The sequence below is a fragment of the Scyliorhinus torazame genome, chromosome 9 (genome assembly GCF_047496885.1).
Source record: "Scyliorhinus torazame isolate Kashiwa2021f chromosome 9, sScyTor2.1, whole genome shotgun sequence".
NCBI lineage: Eukaryota > Metazoa > Chordata > Chondrichthyes > Carcharhiniformes > Scyliorhinidae > Scyliorhinus > Scyliorhinus torazame.
The window spans coordinates 125,222,929-125,239,994 of record NC_092715.1 but is presented as its reverse complement, the minus strand read 5'-3'; the positions used below and the strand labels follow the sequence as shown (position 1 = coordinate 125,239,994).

The 17,066-nt window shown below is 46.2% G+C and overlaps 1 protein-coding gene across 1 annotated transcript in view; it reads right to left on the bottom strand.

Annotated features, from left to right (window-relative positions):
• Positions 1-17,066, bottom strand: part of LOC140429466 (aminopeptidase Q-like) — a 246,262-nt gene that overhangs the window by 125,976 nt on the left and 103,220 nt on the right. Inside the window, exons 5-6 of the mRNA XM_072516494.1 lie at positions 14,487-14,638; positions 1,446-1,559 (exon numbers count right to left, since the gene is read on the bottom strand). Of these exons, the coding sequence (XP_072372595.1) occupies positions 1,446-1,559; positions 14,487-14,638 (266 nt within the window). The remainder of the gene's footprint in view (positions 1-1,445; positions 1,560-14,486; positions 14,639-17,066) is intronic.

Below are 17,066 nucleotides of genomic sequence, written 5' to 3'. Positions count from 1 at the left end.
GCAACAGGGGGTGGATGGCAGCAGGCCTCCGCCACCTTGAATGTGCATCCTGGGAACACACCCAGATGTAGTGGGAGGATTCGCAAGGCAAAGGAGTTGTAGAGGCACAGGGTAGACACGGGTGAAGTTAGGCACAGATAGGTTGGAGTAATTATAATTTGTTACATCGGCACCTGTCACTATATTAAATGTTATTGTTGCTCACCACCTTAACGCCTCACATTCTTGAACTATCTTGCAGAGCACTTCTCCCCATTGGGACACAGTTGAGCTCACTTGCTCTCAATGCAGTCTGCAGACTGAAAGACTTTAGGAATATCAGATTCTAAGCAGTGGGCAGTTTTAGAGTTAAAAGCCTTAGGGTGTGTTTTGCTGAAGTGGTCATGTTTGTTAGAAAACAGTTCTGTTTGCAGGGTGCTTTTCCCAGCCAGAGGTGAAATTGACAAAGGAATGTGTTTTCAGTCTGCACTAATGGACTGTGGTTTGACTGGGAAAGTCCCTGAGGAGTTAATGTGCTTTGCAGCCTGTGTATCCGCGCCAGAGTGATGTCACGTCTGGTGGGGGTGGCGGGGGGGGGGGGGGGGGGGGTGATTCAGTGAGGGTTGAAGATGCAACATTAACCATATATTAAAATGCAGCCAAATTGATGCAAATTAGCTTCTCACCATTCCTGGCCATGAACCTGATTGCGTCATCGGGGAGCGACCAGTAATATCACGTTCCAAAATCTCGTTGGTTCAAATCTCGTTTTTGGCCTCTTGTGAGACTTTGTGGCTATGGCGGGATTTTGCAACCGCGGCTAAAGGACCCACTAAATCCCATCCTCTGAGTCAGAAGGTAGTGGATTCTAAAACACCCACTCTGGGGTTTCCGGTACTAGCCTGATGCTTCAGTGCAGTCCTAAAGGGGAGCTGTACTGTCAGGAATGGTGTCTTTAAAATTAGACGTTCAATTAGATGTTCAACTGAGGCCTTGATTGACTTCTCAGAAAGCCTAAAAGATTCCACAGCACTTTATCATGGAAGAGCAGGAACATTTCTCCTGATGCCCTAACCAAAATTTATTCCAGAATCAACATCACTGAAACAAAGGAGATAATTATTATTTTTTCCACAATACTTATCTTTCAGCTACATATCTCCTCTTTCTCTTTGTGGGATCTTGTGAAAAGCAATTTGGTGCCAGATTTGCATCAATTCAATAAATTCCTTTAAAAAGTAAGTTATTGACCGTTCGACATCTTAGGATATCCTGAAGACTTGAAAGGTGCTATTTAATTGCAAATTTGCTCTTTCTGTTGGAAAAATGCCACTGTGATATCGTGTTAACTCCCCAATTTTGTGAAGTGGACTGTTAATAGCGTAACTGTTTCAAGCAACTCTTCTCAGGGTCTAGTAGCAAAACCTTTACTCTATTGTTGTTTTGGAAATGCTGGATTTTCTTACCAATTTTTCAACAGTGTCTTCAACGGCAATATTAAGGTTTTCGAAGTATGATGCGAATCCTTCATTAAGCCAAAGATCGTTCCACCATCTCATTGTAACCAGGTTTCCAAACCACTTCAAAAAGAAACAAAAAAACATAACTCATTGTTAATTCAATACTCCAGAATTTTCTATTCCCCAAAGGTCCCTACTTAGTAAATTTGAAGATGAAATTTAAGCATATTTAAGCAAATATAGTTCATGCCATTGCAAACCAAATGTCATTTTCAAACCTTTTTTTATTGGAACCACACATTTACATGCTAGATCTTTGAGGTGAGGTGTGGGTAATTCAGGTTTTAAAGAAATTTATGTAATTGGTGCAATGGATATCACTTGTAACTTATTTTTGTTGTACAAGCTCATACAGTCATGGTGCCATGCTGTCAGGGACCTCTCACTGCCAAAAGGATAGTGTCTCCTTAATTAAACAAAAATTATATGATATACTAGCTGGCAATGGTCCATACTCTTACCAATTATTTCTCTCCAGGAAGCCTTATCTGGCATTAGAAGATACATGTTTGATGCATACTATCTATAAGTGCACAGATTTGGTAATGTACCATTTTTTATTAATTCACTCCTGGAATGTGGTGTCACTGGAGAGGTCAGCATTCATTGCCCGTTCCTAACTACTCTTGAGAATAATAATAATAATCTTTATTGTCACAAGTAGGCTTACATTAACACTGCGATGAAGTTACTGTGAAAAGCCCCTAGTCGCCACATTCCGGCACCTGTTCGGGTACACAGAGGGAGAATTCAGAATGTCCAAATTACCTAATAGCATGTCTTTCGGCACTTATGGGAGGAAACCGGAATACCCAGAGAAAACCCACGCAGACGTGGGGAGCACATGCAGACTCCGCACAGACAGTAACCCAAGCCAGGAATCGAACCTGGGACCCTGGTGCTGTGAAGCCATAGTGCTAACCACTATACTACCATGCTGGCCAGAAGGTGGTGGTGAGTTGCCTTCTTGGACTGCTGAAGTCCATATACTGTAGGTACACCCACAGTGCTGTTAGGGAGGGAAGGGTTCCAAGATTTTGACCCAGCAACAGTGAAGGAACAGCAAGAGATTTCCAAGTCAGTATGGTAACTGACTTGGAGGCGGTGGGAAACTTTCAAGTGATGGGGTTCCATGTAGCTACTGTCCTTGTCCATCTAGATGGTAGTGGTTATGGATTTGGAAAGTGCTGTCTAAGGCGCCTTGATGTGTTCCTGCAGTGCATCTTGCAGATGGTACACATGGCTGTCGCTGTTCATCAGTGGTCAAGCGATTGAATGTTTGTGGAAGGGATGCCAACCAAGTGGGCTGCTTTGACCTGGATGGTGTCAAGCTTCTTGAGTGTTGCTGGAGTTGCACTCATCCAGGCAAGTGGAGAGTATTCCATTACACTCCTGACTTGTGCCTTGTAGATTGTGGACAGGTTTTGGTAAGTCAGGAGGTGAGCTACTTAACACAGAATTCCTAGGCTCTGACCTGCTCTTTAGCTTGTAGCCACAGTATTTTTCTGGCTGTTCAATGGTAACACTCAGGGTCTTGATACTGGGGGATTCAGTGACAATAATGCATTGAATGTCAAGGGGCAATGGTCAGATACTCTCTTTTTAGAGATGGCCATTGTCTGGCACGTGTGGCACGAATGTTAGAGGGTGTTGAATCTGTGGAACTATTTGCCGCAGAAGGCTGTGGAGGCCAAATCACTGAGTGTCTTTAAGACAGAGATAGATAGGTTCTTGATTAATAAGGGGATCAGGGGTTATGGGGAAGAGGCAGGAGAATGGGAATGAGAAAGATTTCAGCCATGATTGAATGGCTGAGCAGACTCGATGGGCCGAGTGGCCTAATTCTGCTCCTATGTCTTATGGTTTTATGTCTTATGGCCACTTGTCAACCTAACCCTGAATGAAGGTAAAGTTGCCATATTCCCAGATGACTATAGGCTGCTTTCCCTTTTGAAGGGGGAACCTGACTGGTGATGATTTAACCTGAGGATCACCACACCTCGGGCGAGGGGCAAGGTTGAGAAGGCGGACCTTCATGAATTTATTTACTTATTTATTAAAATTTAGAGTGCCCAATTAATTTTTTCCAATAAAGGGGCAATTTAGCGTGGCAATTCCATCTACCCTGCACATCTTTGGGTTGTGGGGGCGAAACCCACGCAAACATGGTGAGAATGTGCAAACAACACACGGACAGTGACCCAGAGCCGGGATCGAACCTGGGACCTCGACGTCGTGAGGCAGCAGTGCTAACCACTGTGCCACTGTGGTGCCCTGGACCTTCATGAATAACCTAGGCTGGTACAGAAATTGAACCCATGCTGTTGGCCTCGCTCTTCATGACTAACTAGCTGTCCAACCAGCTGAGCTAAACCAGCCTGAATATTGTCCAGGTCTTGTTGCATTTTGTTATATTTCTAAGTTAGCCACAAAGAGAAGAGGTATGGAGCTGCCCACACTCTGGATTCTTTCAAACACAATGAGAGGTTTTATTAAGAGGTGTTGCTCATACAATCTAAGATGGAGAACTGCAACAGCCGCGCAAACACTCCGCTGATGTCACTACACATTACGTAATGCTTTACCAGCAGGGATAAATTCTCTAAGAGATAACACCCCTCCCGCTTCACTTCACTGATGCAACAACAATGATTTAATATTTACACAACAGACGTACTTATGCATTAGCTTTATACACATATCTACAATTCAGTAAGACAATCCCTCAGGTGGACGTCTATTCCTTTTGCGTTGAATTCGGCCTTCTGGAACCTGGTTACTCAAGATCTTTAAATTGCCCTCATTCCCTTCAGTAGGTGGTACTTCTGGGAAGTTACTCCAGTGTCTGTCACTACAGGTATTGGAAAGTCCTCAGAAACAGAAATTATACTTGTCTCTGTGTTTGCTCTTGGTTCCGAAGTATCGTTGTCTAGATTTTCCAAATTTATTTCAGTGATTTCCCTTTGAAATGCTGGTAGCTGGTCAGCATGGCTTCACCAAACTCTTTCATCATCTGTCTGTACAGTTTGTGAAATTGGACCTGTCACCGAAAATGATGTTGTAAGTCTATTTCTCTCGCTGAGCATAATTAATTTATGCATTAGTAAGAGTGTGTTAAGCAAATACTATCAGTCATTCCTCTCCTGTAGGCGTTATGTGCAAGACAACTGCACCAACCCCATTGGGTGAGGCATCGCAAAGCAGTTGGAACTTCAGCTTGGGTTATAATGAACCAACAGATATGACTTCTGTAAGGCATCTTTTAACTAATTTTATGCACTTTCAAATCCTTCTGACCAGTGTCTTGCCTGTTTAGCACAAAACAATAAAACAATGTGTGTAAAGACTTCAATTACATTGTTAAATTTGGCATGAATTTATCATAATAATTCATTGATCCTAAAAGCGACCTAATTATGTCACATCTTGAGGACCTAATACTTCTAAGAATGCTGGTATCTTCTCCGGCTTCTTGTGTAAACCAATTTTATCGATGATATGACCCAGATAATTTATGGATGACTTGAAAAGTCACACTTTTCCTTTTTAACTCTCAGGTTGTGGCTCTGTAACCATGTCAGAGCAGCTTCCAAATTCTTCAAGTCTTCCTGTTCACTTGAATTGGTGATTAGTTTTTCATCTAAATAACATTGCACCTCATTCAGCCCACTTTGACATGGATCTCTAAAAAACAGCAGAGCAGACGTTATTCAAAAAGGAAGTCTTCTGTAACGAAACAGACGTTTGTATGTCATAATAATGAGTAGCGGCTGTGATTCTGCAGCCACATTCATCTGTAAATATGACTGTAAAGGATTAATTGTACTGAATGTCTGTCCTTCAGAAAGTCCAGCATACAAGTCCTCAATCAGCGGCAGTGAATAGTGCCTGCGCATAATACTGGGTTAATAGTTATTTTAAAATCTCCACATTTTCTCACTGAACCATCACATTTCAATACATGTTTGCCCAATCATTTGTAGTAACTGGTTCAATGAATCCTGTTTGGACTAGTTTTTCTAGTTCTTCTTCAACTTTTGGCCAAATAGCATATGGTACGGTTCTAGATTAAACATTTTGGTGTACTATTGGGCTTGCTTTTTAAATGCACTTCAACTCCAGTCGTTCAGCCTTGTGAATCTTCAAACACCATCTCATACTTCACCAGAGGTTGTTGCAATTTGCTCTTTGAATCCATGAGTTGATTTACTTCTTCCCAGTTGAGTCTGATCCTCGCCAAACATGCTCTACCAAATAGAGCAGGAAAATCTCCATGGACGTGAAGAGGCAACTCTGCCATCTGTCCATTTGCTTCTACTTTCAACATAATGCATCCTTTTAATGGCACTACCTCTTGTAAGGGATGGATTAATTCTGTCCACTGTGAGGATACTTGGCAGCCTTCCAGTCCAGGGTGTTGATTGGGACATAAAGCGCCAAGTGTTCAAATTCAGGCGCTATCCAACTATTTACAACATCTTGCTGACTTTCCCAGCTGCTTATCTCTTCTGGACGTGTTTATTCCACAGCATAATTTTGAGGCCCTTCTGCTTGTTCATTGATCTTCACCTCGGACCTGAGTCGCGACAGGTGCCAGGAGCTGAATCTCGAGACCGCCATTGACACCGAGGTCCCCAGCGGGTTGATGGGTGGGAGATTTTTGTGTTGTATTCTTATCTTATATTATATTCTTCTATCATATTATTCTGATCAATAAAGTAGAGTAGACAAACGTCTGTCGTTGTTTTCTTGATTACATTGTGTCCAAATCACAAAGAATCCTTGGAGTAATGCAAGACACCTCTTCAGTGTATGTCCTTAGGATCTCATTTCATAGTACATCAGAGACATGGTTGTCCCTTGCAGCCTTGTTCCTTGTTGTATCCATTTTGTGGATGTTTGCTCTAGCCCCCATCCATGAAGCTTCTTTTGCTGCTAGCTCCATGGATGTGACAACTTCCACAGCAGTTTTGTGAGTTAAATTGCTTACAGTAAGCAGCTTCTTCTGAATAGCTTCACCGCAGAATCCACAAATCAACCTATCACGAAGCGTATCATCAAGTGTTGCACCAAGTTCGCGATATTTTGCTAATCTTCTTAAACTCACTATAAATTGTAAAACACTTGCACCTTCTTTCGGACTATGGCGGTGGAACCAAAAACCTTCTGCAATCAGTAATGAGCTAGGAGACAAATGCCCCTCTAAAATCTTTGAAGTAGGTCTTTCCTTCACCTGACATGTGTGTGTGTGTAAATCTGTCCTGGGCATCTTCCTTTGCTCCCAATGCCTTCTTACTATTTTTGCTGACAAATTTCTTCTTCAGCAATTTTTCTTGCCGCAATCCTTATCGCCAGTTTTTTCTTTTGTTATGTATCTTTGTTTGCCGCAAAGAGAAACCATATGGAAGTCCCACATTCTGTATTATTTTAAGCATGATGAGAGGTCTATTAAGAGATTTTGCCCATACAGTCAAAGATAATTTGTGATTCTGACACAGTGTAATCAAGAGAACAATGATAGAAGTTTCTACTTTACTTTATTGATATGAATAATATGATAGAAGAATATAATTTAAGACTGATAGAAGATAAGAAGCCCATCACATGATGCTTTACCAGCAGAGATGTATTCCTGATGCATTGCACATTTGGACCTGGACTGCTTCAGTATCCAAGGAGTCGTAAATGGTGCTAAACACTGTGCAATCATCAGCAAATATTCCCACTTCTGACCTTATGATGGAGGGAAGGTTAGTGATGAAACAGCTGAATATAGTTGGACCTAGGGCATTACCCTGAGGAATTTCTGTAATGATGTCCTGGAGCTCGGATGACTGACCTCCAAGAAAGAAAACCATCTTTGTGTCGAGTATGACTCCAACCAGAAGAGTATTTCACCCCTGATACCCATTTACTCCAGTTTTGCAAGGCCTCCTTGATGCCACACATTCAAATGTTGACTTGACGTCAAAGGCAGTCACTCCCACCTCACCTCTGGAGTTCAGCTCTTTTGTCCATATTCAAAGCAAGACTGTAATGAGGTCATGAGTTGAGTGACCCTGGCGGAACCCAAACTGAGCGTCCGTGAGTAGGTTATTGCGAAGCAAGCGCTGCTTGATAGCACTGTTGATGGCCCCTTCCATCACTTTAATGATGAGTGAGAGTAGCCTGATGGGGTGGTAATTGTTGTGGTTTGATTTGTTCGATTTTTGCGTACGTGACACGCCTGGACAATTTTGCACATTGCCCGATAAGTGCCTGTGTTGTTGCTGAACTGGAACAGTTTGGCTATTAGTGTGGCAAGCTCTGGAGCACAAGTCTTCGACTTTTTTGCCGAATATTGACAGGTCGCGTAGCCTTTGCAGTATCCATTGTCTTTCGCCCTGTCTTCAGGATTGGCCAACTGATAGAAGTTGGGATAAGAGGAACATTTTCAGGATGGCAACCTGTAACTAGTGGAGTGGCTCAGGGATCCATGTTGGGGCCACAATTATTCACAATATATTTAATGACTTGGGCGAGGGAAGTTTTTCCCTGGAGCAGAGACGGCTGAGGGGGTCCTGATTGAGGTGTATAAGATTAAGAGGGACATAGATAGGGTGACTAGGAAGGTACGTTTCCCCTTAGTGGGGGAGTCAATAACCAGGGGTCATAGATTTAAGACAACGGGCAGGAGATTTAGAGGAGACGTGATGGAAAGCGTTTTCACCTAGAGGGTGGTGAGAATCTGGAACTGACTGCCTGAAAGGGTGGTAAAGGTGGGAACTCTCACAACTTTTAAGAAGTATTTAGATGAGCACTTGAAATGCCATAGCATACAAGGTTCTGGACCAAGTGCTGGACAATGGGATTCGAATAGTTTGGTGTTTGGTGGTCAATGTGGGCATGATGCACCAGTGAGCCTCTTACTGTGCTGTAAAACTCCCTGACTTTATCTATCACTCCAGGACCTGGGTTCAATTCCGGTCTTGGGTGACTTTAGTAGTCACAGAGGAGTCTAGCAAAATGAGTAAAACCAATGGTTAATTACCAAAATAAGGTATACATAAGTAACTGGTGTAGACAGAGCAGGGGCATCACTAGAGCTCGGCTCCTATCTGATCCAGCTTTTAATGTCCAAAGTTAACTATTCTGCTGGTGAGCCTCCGTTCCTCAGCAGGTGAGCTCCTACTCCATAATTAACCAGGTAGTCCCTGTGGCTGTCGTGAGGGTTAAAATAACCCTCCTCCACAATGTCCATAAGTCCTTCCAACGAAGGTAGAGTAGGAGACGCCGGATCATTTACGCCCGTAGCTACACTGCCAGTGACTGCGGGGCTGGGCCGGGGGACGTATAGCCTGTGGGGGAATGCCGTTTTCTCGACGACCCCCTAGGGGGTGCAACCACTGGTAATTGATCACTGACCAGATTCTACTTTGGAAGTCTTGGTTCTCCATTTCTCTCGTATCTCGGTGTTGGGGCCCCCAGGGGTTGATGCCCCTAGGCCCCCATGAGTCAGCGCGACGTGGCTGGAAGATGGTTCCTCCGGAGGGGCATGAGGTAATGTTGGTCCCCTACTCCTGAGGTGGTCAAGATGCTTCGCATCGTCCGCTCTCACATCTGTACCTGGTACAAAACCGGCCCACTGTCCTTGGAATCTACCGGGCACCGTCCCCGAAGTTGCAGTCGTCCCCTGATTCAAACCGCCTGCTCCGCGTCGGCTTATCCTGGTTGCATCTCTGCTGTTCCCGACACTATCGCACTTTCCCACCAATATCGAGGAAAGTGAGGCTGAGGCGAGTCTTGAGTCGCCAGTCCTTCAATAGTTCTGCCGGCCGCTATGCTGGTCACAGCATGTCCAATGGTCCAATAACAGAAACAAAAATCTAGCCAGCGATGCTTCCATGGATCCCGTGTTCTGCTTCTTCAGACTCCCTTTGAAGATCTGTACCACCTGCTCGGCCAGCCTGTTCGGGTGATACAGGGTATGTGGATGTGCCACACCCCTCTGGCCTTCATGAAGCACTCAAACCCTTCGCTGGTAAAGGGGGTGCCATTATCCATTGCCAGTACCTCCGGGATGCCATGGGTACTAAAGGGGAACCGGTGCTTCTGAACCGTCGCTCTCGATGTGATGGATGACATCCGGTGTACTTCCAGCCACTTGGAATGGGCGTCCACTTTGAGAAGAAATGTTGACCCTTGGAAAGGTCCCGCAAAATCGGCATGGAGGTTTACCCAAGACCGGCCTGACCATTCCCACTGTTGCGGGGAGGGAGGGGGGTATGTATTCATCAAGATGCCTCTTAATAATCACTATAGTATCTGCTTCCATCACCTCACTCGGCAGCGTGTTACAGGCACCCTCTATGTAAAAAAGTCTTTAAACTTTCTTGGAGTTTCTGCTGTTCTTGCCATGTGTTGCACTGTTGAGCCAGATGTTTGATCATGCCATCTCGGCCTGGCCACCACACATAGCTATGGGCCAGCATCTTCATTTTCAACACCCTCAGATGTTCATTGTGCAGATGCTCTGCCCAGGTGTGGGACATGAGCACCCCACAAAAGGATGCCATCTTCAATGCTGAGCTCCAGCATTTTGGTTGAAAAGGCCCGCATTTTTTCTTGCAGTTTCCCTTGCTGGCTCCCATGTAAGACAATGTGGCATACCTTCGCCAAGATGGCATCTTTCTGTGTCCAGTCGCATATCTGGGCAGCGATGACCGGCAGCGTATCCATAAAGTTAAACGTTGAAACAACTTTGTCAGCTCTGGATGGAGATGGGGGCCACGTCGGCAGTGGGAGCCTGTTCAATGCATCAACATTCGCAATCTGCGTGCCTGGGTGAGGCGCAAAGGCGTACTCATACATTGCCATCCCTGAATCCGGGGGGGGGGATCCTTTTGTGGGATCGCTTTGTCCTCCTTAAAGAGCCCGCGCAATGACTTGTGGTCCATTACGATAGTGAATCGACCCTCATACATGTACTGGTGAAATATCTTCACCGTGAATACGGCGGACAACATTTTTTTGATCTGACTGCAATTTCGCTCTGCCGCGGTCAATGTCCTGGATGCAAATGCTATTGACCATTCTCTTCTGTCAGCAATGCAGTGGAACAATGCAGCTTTTATTCCGTATGGTGAGGCATTGCATGTTACCAAAAGAGTCTTGAAGGGTTCGCAATGTGTCAATAATTCGGATGATGTTAGCTGCTGCTTCACCATGGCAAAATCTTCCTCCTGAAGTGCTCTCTGCACCCATTCTTGATGATTCTTCAGCAATTTGTGCAGTGGGGCAAGGATGGTCGCTAGGCCAGGAATAAACTTCCCATAATAGTGTACAAGAACAAAGAACAAAGAAATGTACAGCACAGGAACAGGCCCTTCGGCCCTCCAAGCCCGTGCCGACCATGCTGCCCGACTAAACTACAATCTTCTACACTTCCTGGGTCCGTATCCCTCTATTCCCATCCTATTCATGTATTTGTCAAGATGCCCCTTAAATGTCACTATCGTCCCTGCTTCCACCACCTCCTCCGGTAGCGAGTTCCAGGCACCCACTACCCTCTGCGTAAAAAACTTGCCTCGTACATCTACTCTAAACCTTGCCCCTCTCACCTTAAACCTATGCCCCCTAGTAATTGACCTCTCTACGCTGGGGAAAAGCCTCTGACTATCCACTCTGTCTATGCCCCTCATAATTTTGTATACCTCTATCAGGTCTCCCCTCTACCTCCTTCGTTCCAGTGAGAACAAACTGAGTTTATTCAACCGCTCCTCATAGCTAATGCCCTCCATACCAGGCACCATTCTGGTAAATCTCTTCTGCACCCTCTCTAAAGCCTCCACATCCTTCTGGTAGTGTGGCGACCAGAATTGAACACTATACTCCAAGTGTGGCCTAACTAAGGTTCTATACAGCTGCAACATGACTTGCCAATTCTTATACTCAATGCCCCGGCCAATGAAGGCAAGCATGCCGTATGCCTTCTTGACTACCTTCTCCACCTGTGTTGCCCCTTTCAATGACCTGTGGACCTGTACTCCTAGATCTCTTTGACTTTCAATACTCTTGAGGGTTCTACCATTCACTGTATATTCCCTACTTGCATTAGACCTTCCAAAGTGCATTACCTCACATTTGTAAGACCTTAGAACAAGCGTAACTCTGTCACATTTTCCGGAGTGAGGGCTTGTTTAATCACCTGCATCTTCTCGTCTACAAGGTTCAACCCCTCCTGATCCACAAGATACCCCAAGTATGTAATCTCCCTGGCGTAGAAAATGCACTTTCCCCTTTTGAGGCGGTAAACTAGCAGAGGCATCCTCCAGGTTGCTCAGGTGCTCCCTTTCTGTGGCTCCGGTGACCAAGACGTCATCCAAGTAGACTGCAACACACGGTAGCCCTTTCAGGATGTTCTCTATAGCATGCTGAAAAATTACACAAACATCCCGCATAGGTCTTCTACCCTAGGCATTTTGTACTTGTCCAGAGGGAGGCCTTGTTGATGGTCAACGTATAATCACTGCACAGGCGTACAGTTTTGTCAGGTTTAAAGACCGGGTCTACCGACACTTCCCAATCGGTAAATCATGCCAGTCGGATGACCCAGAGGCCTTCCATTTGGCTGAGCTCATCCTCAACCTTCACCAGCAATGCAGGCCCGGAAGTACTTCGGCTGTGCCTCAGGGTCAACATGTATTTTGGCCACAGCTCCATTAATTCTGTCCAGGCCTTTCTGGAAAATTTCAGGATATTTACCCAATACTTCGTAAAGTCCTTCGGTACCCATCCGGAAATTCCATTGCCAGTTCAATCGGAGGCATTGTGGCCAATCACTGCCCAGCAAACTCGGTCTGGGGCCCTTGACTATTATTAACGTCAGCAAAACGGACTGTTGCCAGTAAGTCATCCTCGTGTCCGCTATGGCTAAGGGTTCTCCCATGTAGATCGCCAGACTTGCCTCGGTGTCCCGAAAATTCAACCATTGGATTCCAGACTTGATCCCCTCAAATGTCTTCCAAATACCAAAACTGCGGCCCCCATGTCCAACTCTATCTCGAGCAGGTGACCGTTCTCCTGGACGTTAATCCTGATGGGTGCAACTCGTGGCACGGTGAGGCAATTGAGTTGCATACATTCCCTGTCCTCAGGCTGGTCTAAGTGAAGGATCCGGGCTCTGGGCTGGTGACTCTTCAGTAGGGCGGTGAGTTTGCTGGCTGACCTGCAGTTCACTATCCATTTTTAAAAAAAATTTAAGAACCCAATTCATTTTTTTTCCAATTAAGGGTCAATTTAGCATGGCCAATCTACCTACCCTGCACATAAAATTTTTTTCATAGAATTTACAGTGCAGAAGGAGGCCTTTCGGCCCATCGAGTCTGCATCAGCTCTTGGAAAGAGCACCCCACCCAAGGTCCACCCCTCCACCCCATCCCCATAACCCAGTAACCCCACCCAACACTAAGGGCAATTTATCATGGCCAATCCACCTAACCTGCACATCTTTGGACTGTGGGAGGAAACCGGAGCACCCAGAGGAAACCCACGCACACACAGGAGGATTTGCAGACTCCGCACAGACAGTGACCCAAGCCGGAATCGAACCTGGGACCCTGGAGCTGTGAAGCAATTGTGCTATCCACAATGCTACCGTGCTGCCCTCACATCTTTGGGCTGTGGGGGTGAATCCCATGCAGACATGGGGAGAATGTGCAAACTCCACACGGATAGTGACCTGGGGCCTGGACCGAACCCAGGATTAACCACTGCACCACCGTGCCACGTTTCAGTATCCTATCCCTGCAAATGGGCCATCCACAAATGGCGCATCACATTGAAGCATCTTGCATCATTTCTGGGAAGGCGTCCCACCTGGCCATAGTGGCTTTTATCTAACGGGTCGGGTCCCGATGGTGTTCGGACCAGGGCAGGCTCCCGGGGCTCCCAGTGCTATGTGCCAGAATGAGGGGCATCCTATGCTGTTTACCTCCATCCCTGACATCCCCTGGAGCTCCCTTCTCTGCACTCTCCCACGGGAAGGAGATCTCAACGTCCTTCTTCAGGTCCAGCAAAGGTTTGGTCAACAATTTCCACTGGATCGCCATATTGTTGACTCTGCATACAAGACAGTCATGTAACCTCTTGGGTAGGGATGGGCCATAATCGCAAACTTCAGCCAATTTTCGTAAACGCTTCAAGAACTCAGTAATGGACTCCCGTGGGGTCGTCTTGGCTGTAATAAGTCAGTACCTCTATATGATAACCAACGGCTTGGGTTCATAGTGTTTACCATTAGTGCCATTATCTCTTTGAATGTTTGTGAATCTGGGGCAGCGGCATATGTCAGGGCCTTTATAATGCTGAAAGTGGGGACCCCACAGTCGATCAGAAGAATTACCGTCTAGCAATCATTCCCAATGATAATGTTCAGACCGCCACACCTACATTGAAAACATCGAGTCTGTCAAAGAGCGGCATTTTCAAAATGGTGCAAACCTCAACCCTTTGCAAAGAAAAGTGGCCGTGCTCCAATGGTTAGCAGCTGCCAAATGAACATTGTCCATTTATTGTGGTTACCTGTCAATCAGCAGGCTGCAATACTTTCCTACTACTTCACCTCGACCAACCAAATAAAGAGAAACCCACTATTAGAGACTGGTGAATGCTCCACAGGGACACTGGAAATATCAGAAACTAGTGTGTAAACACAATAGAGCACACACAAATAATAACATTCCTCAACACAATGTTTTAGCTTCACAATTACCTCATTATTCCAGGGTTCTGTGTAAGAATCCCATGTCAACTTCTGCATGTTAGGCAGTTTCTTCACTCCCATATTCAGTAATTGTGATCATGTAACTCTAACAACAATTTTAAAATGATCGCCATCACAAAATGTTGAATGTAGCTGTGTGCCCTGCAATGTTTTCTGCACGATCCCCAATTCCCAACAGAAATTAATACAGAAGACTAATTTGTAAAAACATTGTGCAAACGTGCCTGATGTGCCAGTTCATGTGCAACTATTGCAGAAATGCTTGATCTTTCAATTAATTTCATCTTTGGATGATATAACAATGAATCCTGTTTGAACATCAGCAGACCCCAGTTTTCCATTGCCGTTGATCCGTAGTCAGGCAATGCCATTATATCTAAAAGGATAAGAACATAATGAGTCAGTTATAATGCAAAGCCGAGTTACAGCGCACAATAGCCGAGCATGTGGTCGAAGCCATGTCCATGTTTCAAGTGTAAAATTGGATGTAATATGGTGGGAAGCATATGGTCCAAATTTAATCTTTTTGGTAAAGGCATATATAGTAAATTCCAAGGCCCCAATGCCTGAAACAGGCATTAGGCCCTTTGCAAATGAAAATAAAAAGCCAAAAATATGTTTGAGGCCTCTTTTGCAAGCTTGGTCTATTGCAGCTGGCACCGGATGTGTTGCATTCAGAAAGGTCTATATTCAGCCTATCCAGTGCATGCCATCATCAGAAGTGAATTTTCTAAAAGAAAAATGACTAGCAAGTGGAAGGAGGGGGTGGATTCTCCCTTGCCCAATGCCGGTATTGGGATTCCCGATCGGGCAGAGAATGGAGCGTCAAAGGGAAAATTGGGTTTGGCGTCAGGTGCCAAACACGTTGCGATGTTCTGATCCTCCCTCTAAGTCCCTCGCCACATCAAAAGGAGCTAGGTGCTTTCACTTCCACTTTTTCTCACTGGAAAGCACTTAAATTGTTTTGACGTGGTGAAGCCCTCTCAATCATAGCTAAATGTTTATAAACATTGTGGTTAGCTTCTAAACAGGGTACTTGAGTTGCAGTCACGCATGCAGGAAAATGTAAATAAACAGTCCAAACACCTGGCTATGTGGAAGCTATTACCCTGTCAGTTACAGCCCATTAAAAGCTATTTCTCTTTGAGAGTGATTAGAAGCCTTGCAGATCAAAGGATCGTAGGCTGTTTGAAGCCTTGTGATGTGGCTTGACTTTCTATAAAGCAACAGCTGCTGCTTTCAACACTTCTGTCTGAGACAGCACATATAAGGAGCTGGGAAGTGAAAAAGCAGTGATTTTCATTGTTTCGGCCTGGACTGCTTTTTAGCTTCCAGGCAGGGGTGATTGATTGGGAGGGGATTCTTAGATGGATTTCTGAGATGTGAGATGGGGGTCTTAGCAATGGGGGTCTCTGATGGGCGGAATCACTGATGGATGGGGTCTCTGATCGGGGAGACAGATGGGAGGGGCTGGAAGGGTGCTGGGGGTTGGAGTGGGCAGATTTGCATTGTGGGGGGCCCTCTGATGAATCTTTGGAGCACCAAAGTTAAATACCTACCCGCTTGACCCACCACGGGGCCCACCGCTTCAGGCCAACACTTTAAATACATGCACCAGTGCACGCACACGAGAATCCCAGCCAAGCGACCTAGAAAGCATCATGGGCGCATGGAGGGTCAGGCGTCCAGTGCGTTAATCGGATGCAAATGGGTTCAAAGACTCAATCCCAACCGGGATCGGGACCGGGATGCCTGGGCACGGACCATCATTGCCATGGCCTGCAGGGTAGCCATCTTGCTGCGCACCCAGCTGACCGCCCACCATGGTCCGTAGTTGCACAGAGTGACACCAGCCATATGGGTGCCCCCATCTCTGCATCCCTGCACTACACCCCCATTCCCCCACAACCAGGCGCCACCAGCTGGCGTACAGTCCTGGGGGATGCATTGAGGCTGCACGAGCAGTAGCTGCTCAGGGAGGACCTTGCAGTGACAGAGCTTGTCCCAGAGGAACAGGAGCCAGCTGGTGAGTGTGGTGAGCTGGTCACCCAACAGGCTTAGGAGGAGGTGGGAAGGAGGCGCCGCATCAGGCCTCGTGTGTAACAGCAGAGCCTGTCCTTCAAGGACATGCTGGAGGAGGATGCTGTTGAAAGACTCTGCTGAGCAGGGGAACAGTGCGACATATCTGCAGGATCACAGAGCGTCTGGAACCGTGGGGATATGGAGGAGGACACCTGCTATCGGTGGCTGTCAAGGTGATGGTCGCCCTGAACGTGGTCCTTCCAGGCGCCAAGTGGGGACCTGTCTGGGATCTCACAGACCTCGGTGCACAACTACATCTATGCCATCATAGAGGCCCCATATGCCCGCTCGGCACAATATATCAACTTGAATGTGGACCGAGGGTGTCCAGGCAGCAAGGTTCGCCACCATTGCCAGGATACCCTAGATCCAGGGGGTGATCGATGGGCTGCATGTCCCCCGATGAGCACAGGCGCATGACTGGCTGGTCTTCACCAACCGCAAGGTGTTCCACTTGATGAATGCGCACCTGGTGTGTGACCATGATCTGTGCGTCATGCACGTCTGTGCCCGATACCTGGACAATGTGCACGACCCCCTCATGCTGACACCTTCGAGGCACATCCCCGGCTGAGGGGTTGGCTCTTGGGCGACAGGCCTTATCCGCTGCAGTCATGACTGATGAAGCCTATCTGGGGGTACAAACTGATGCAGAGACTGGCTACAATGATGCCCATGCAGTGACCAGGAACATGATCGAGCGGTGCTTCGGTATTGTGAAG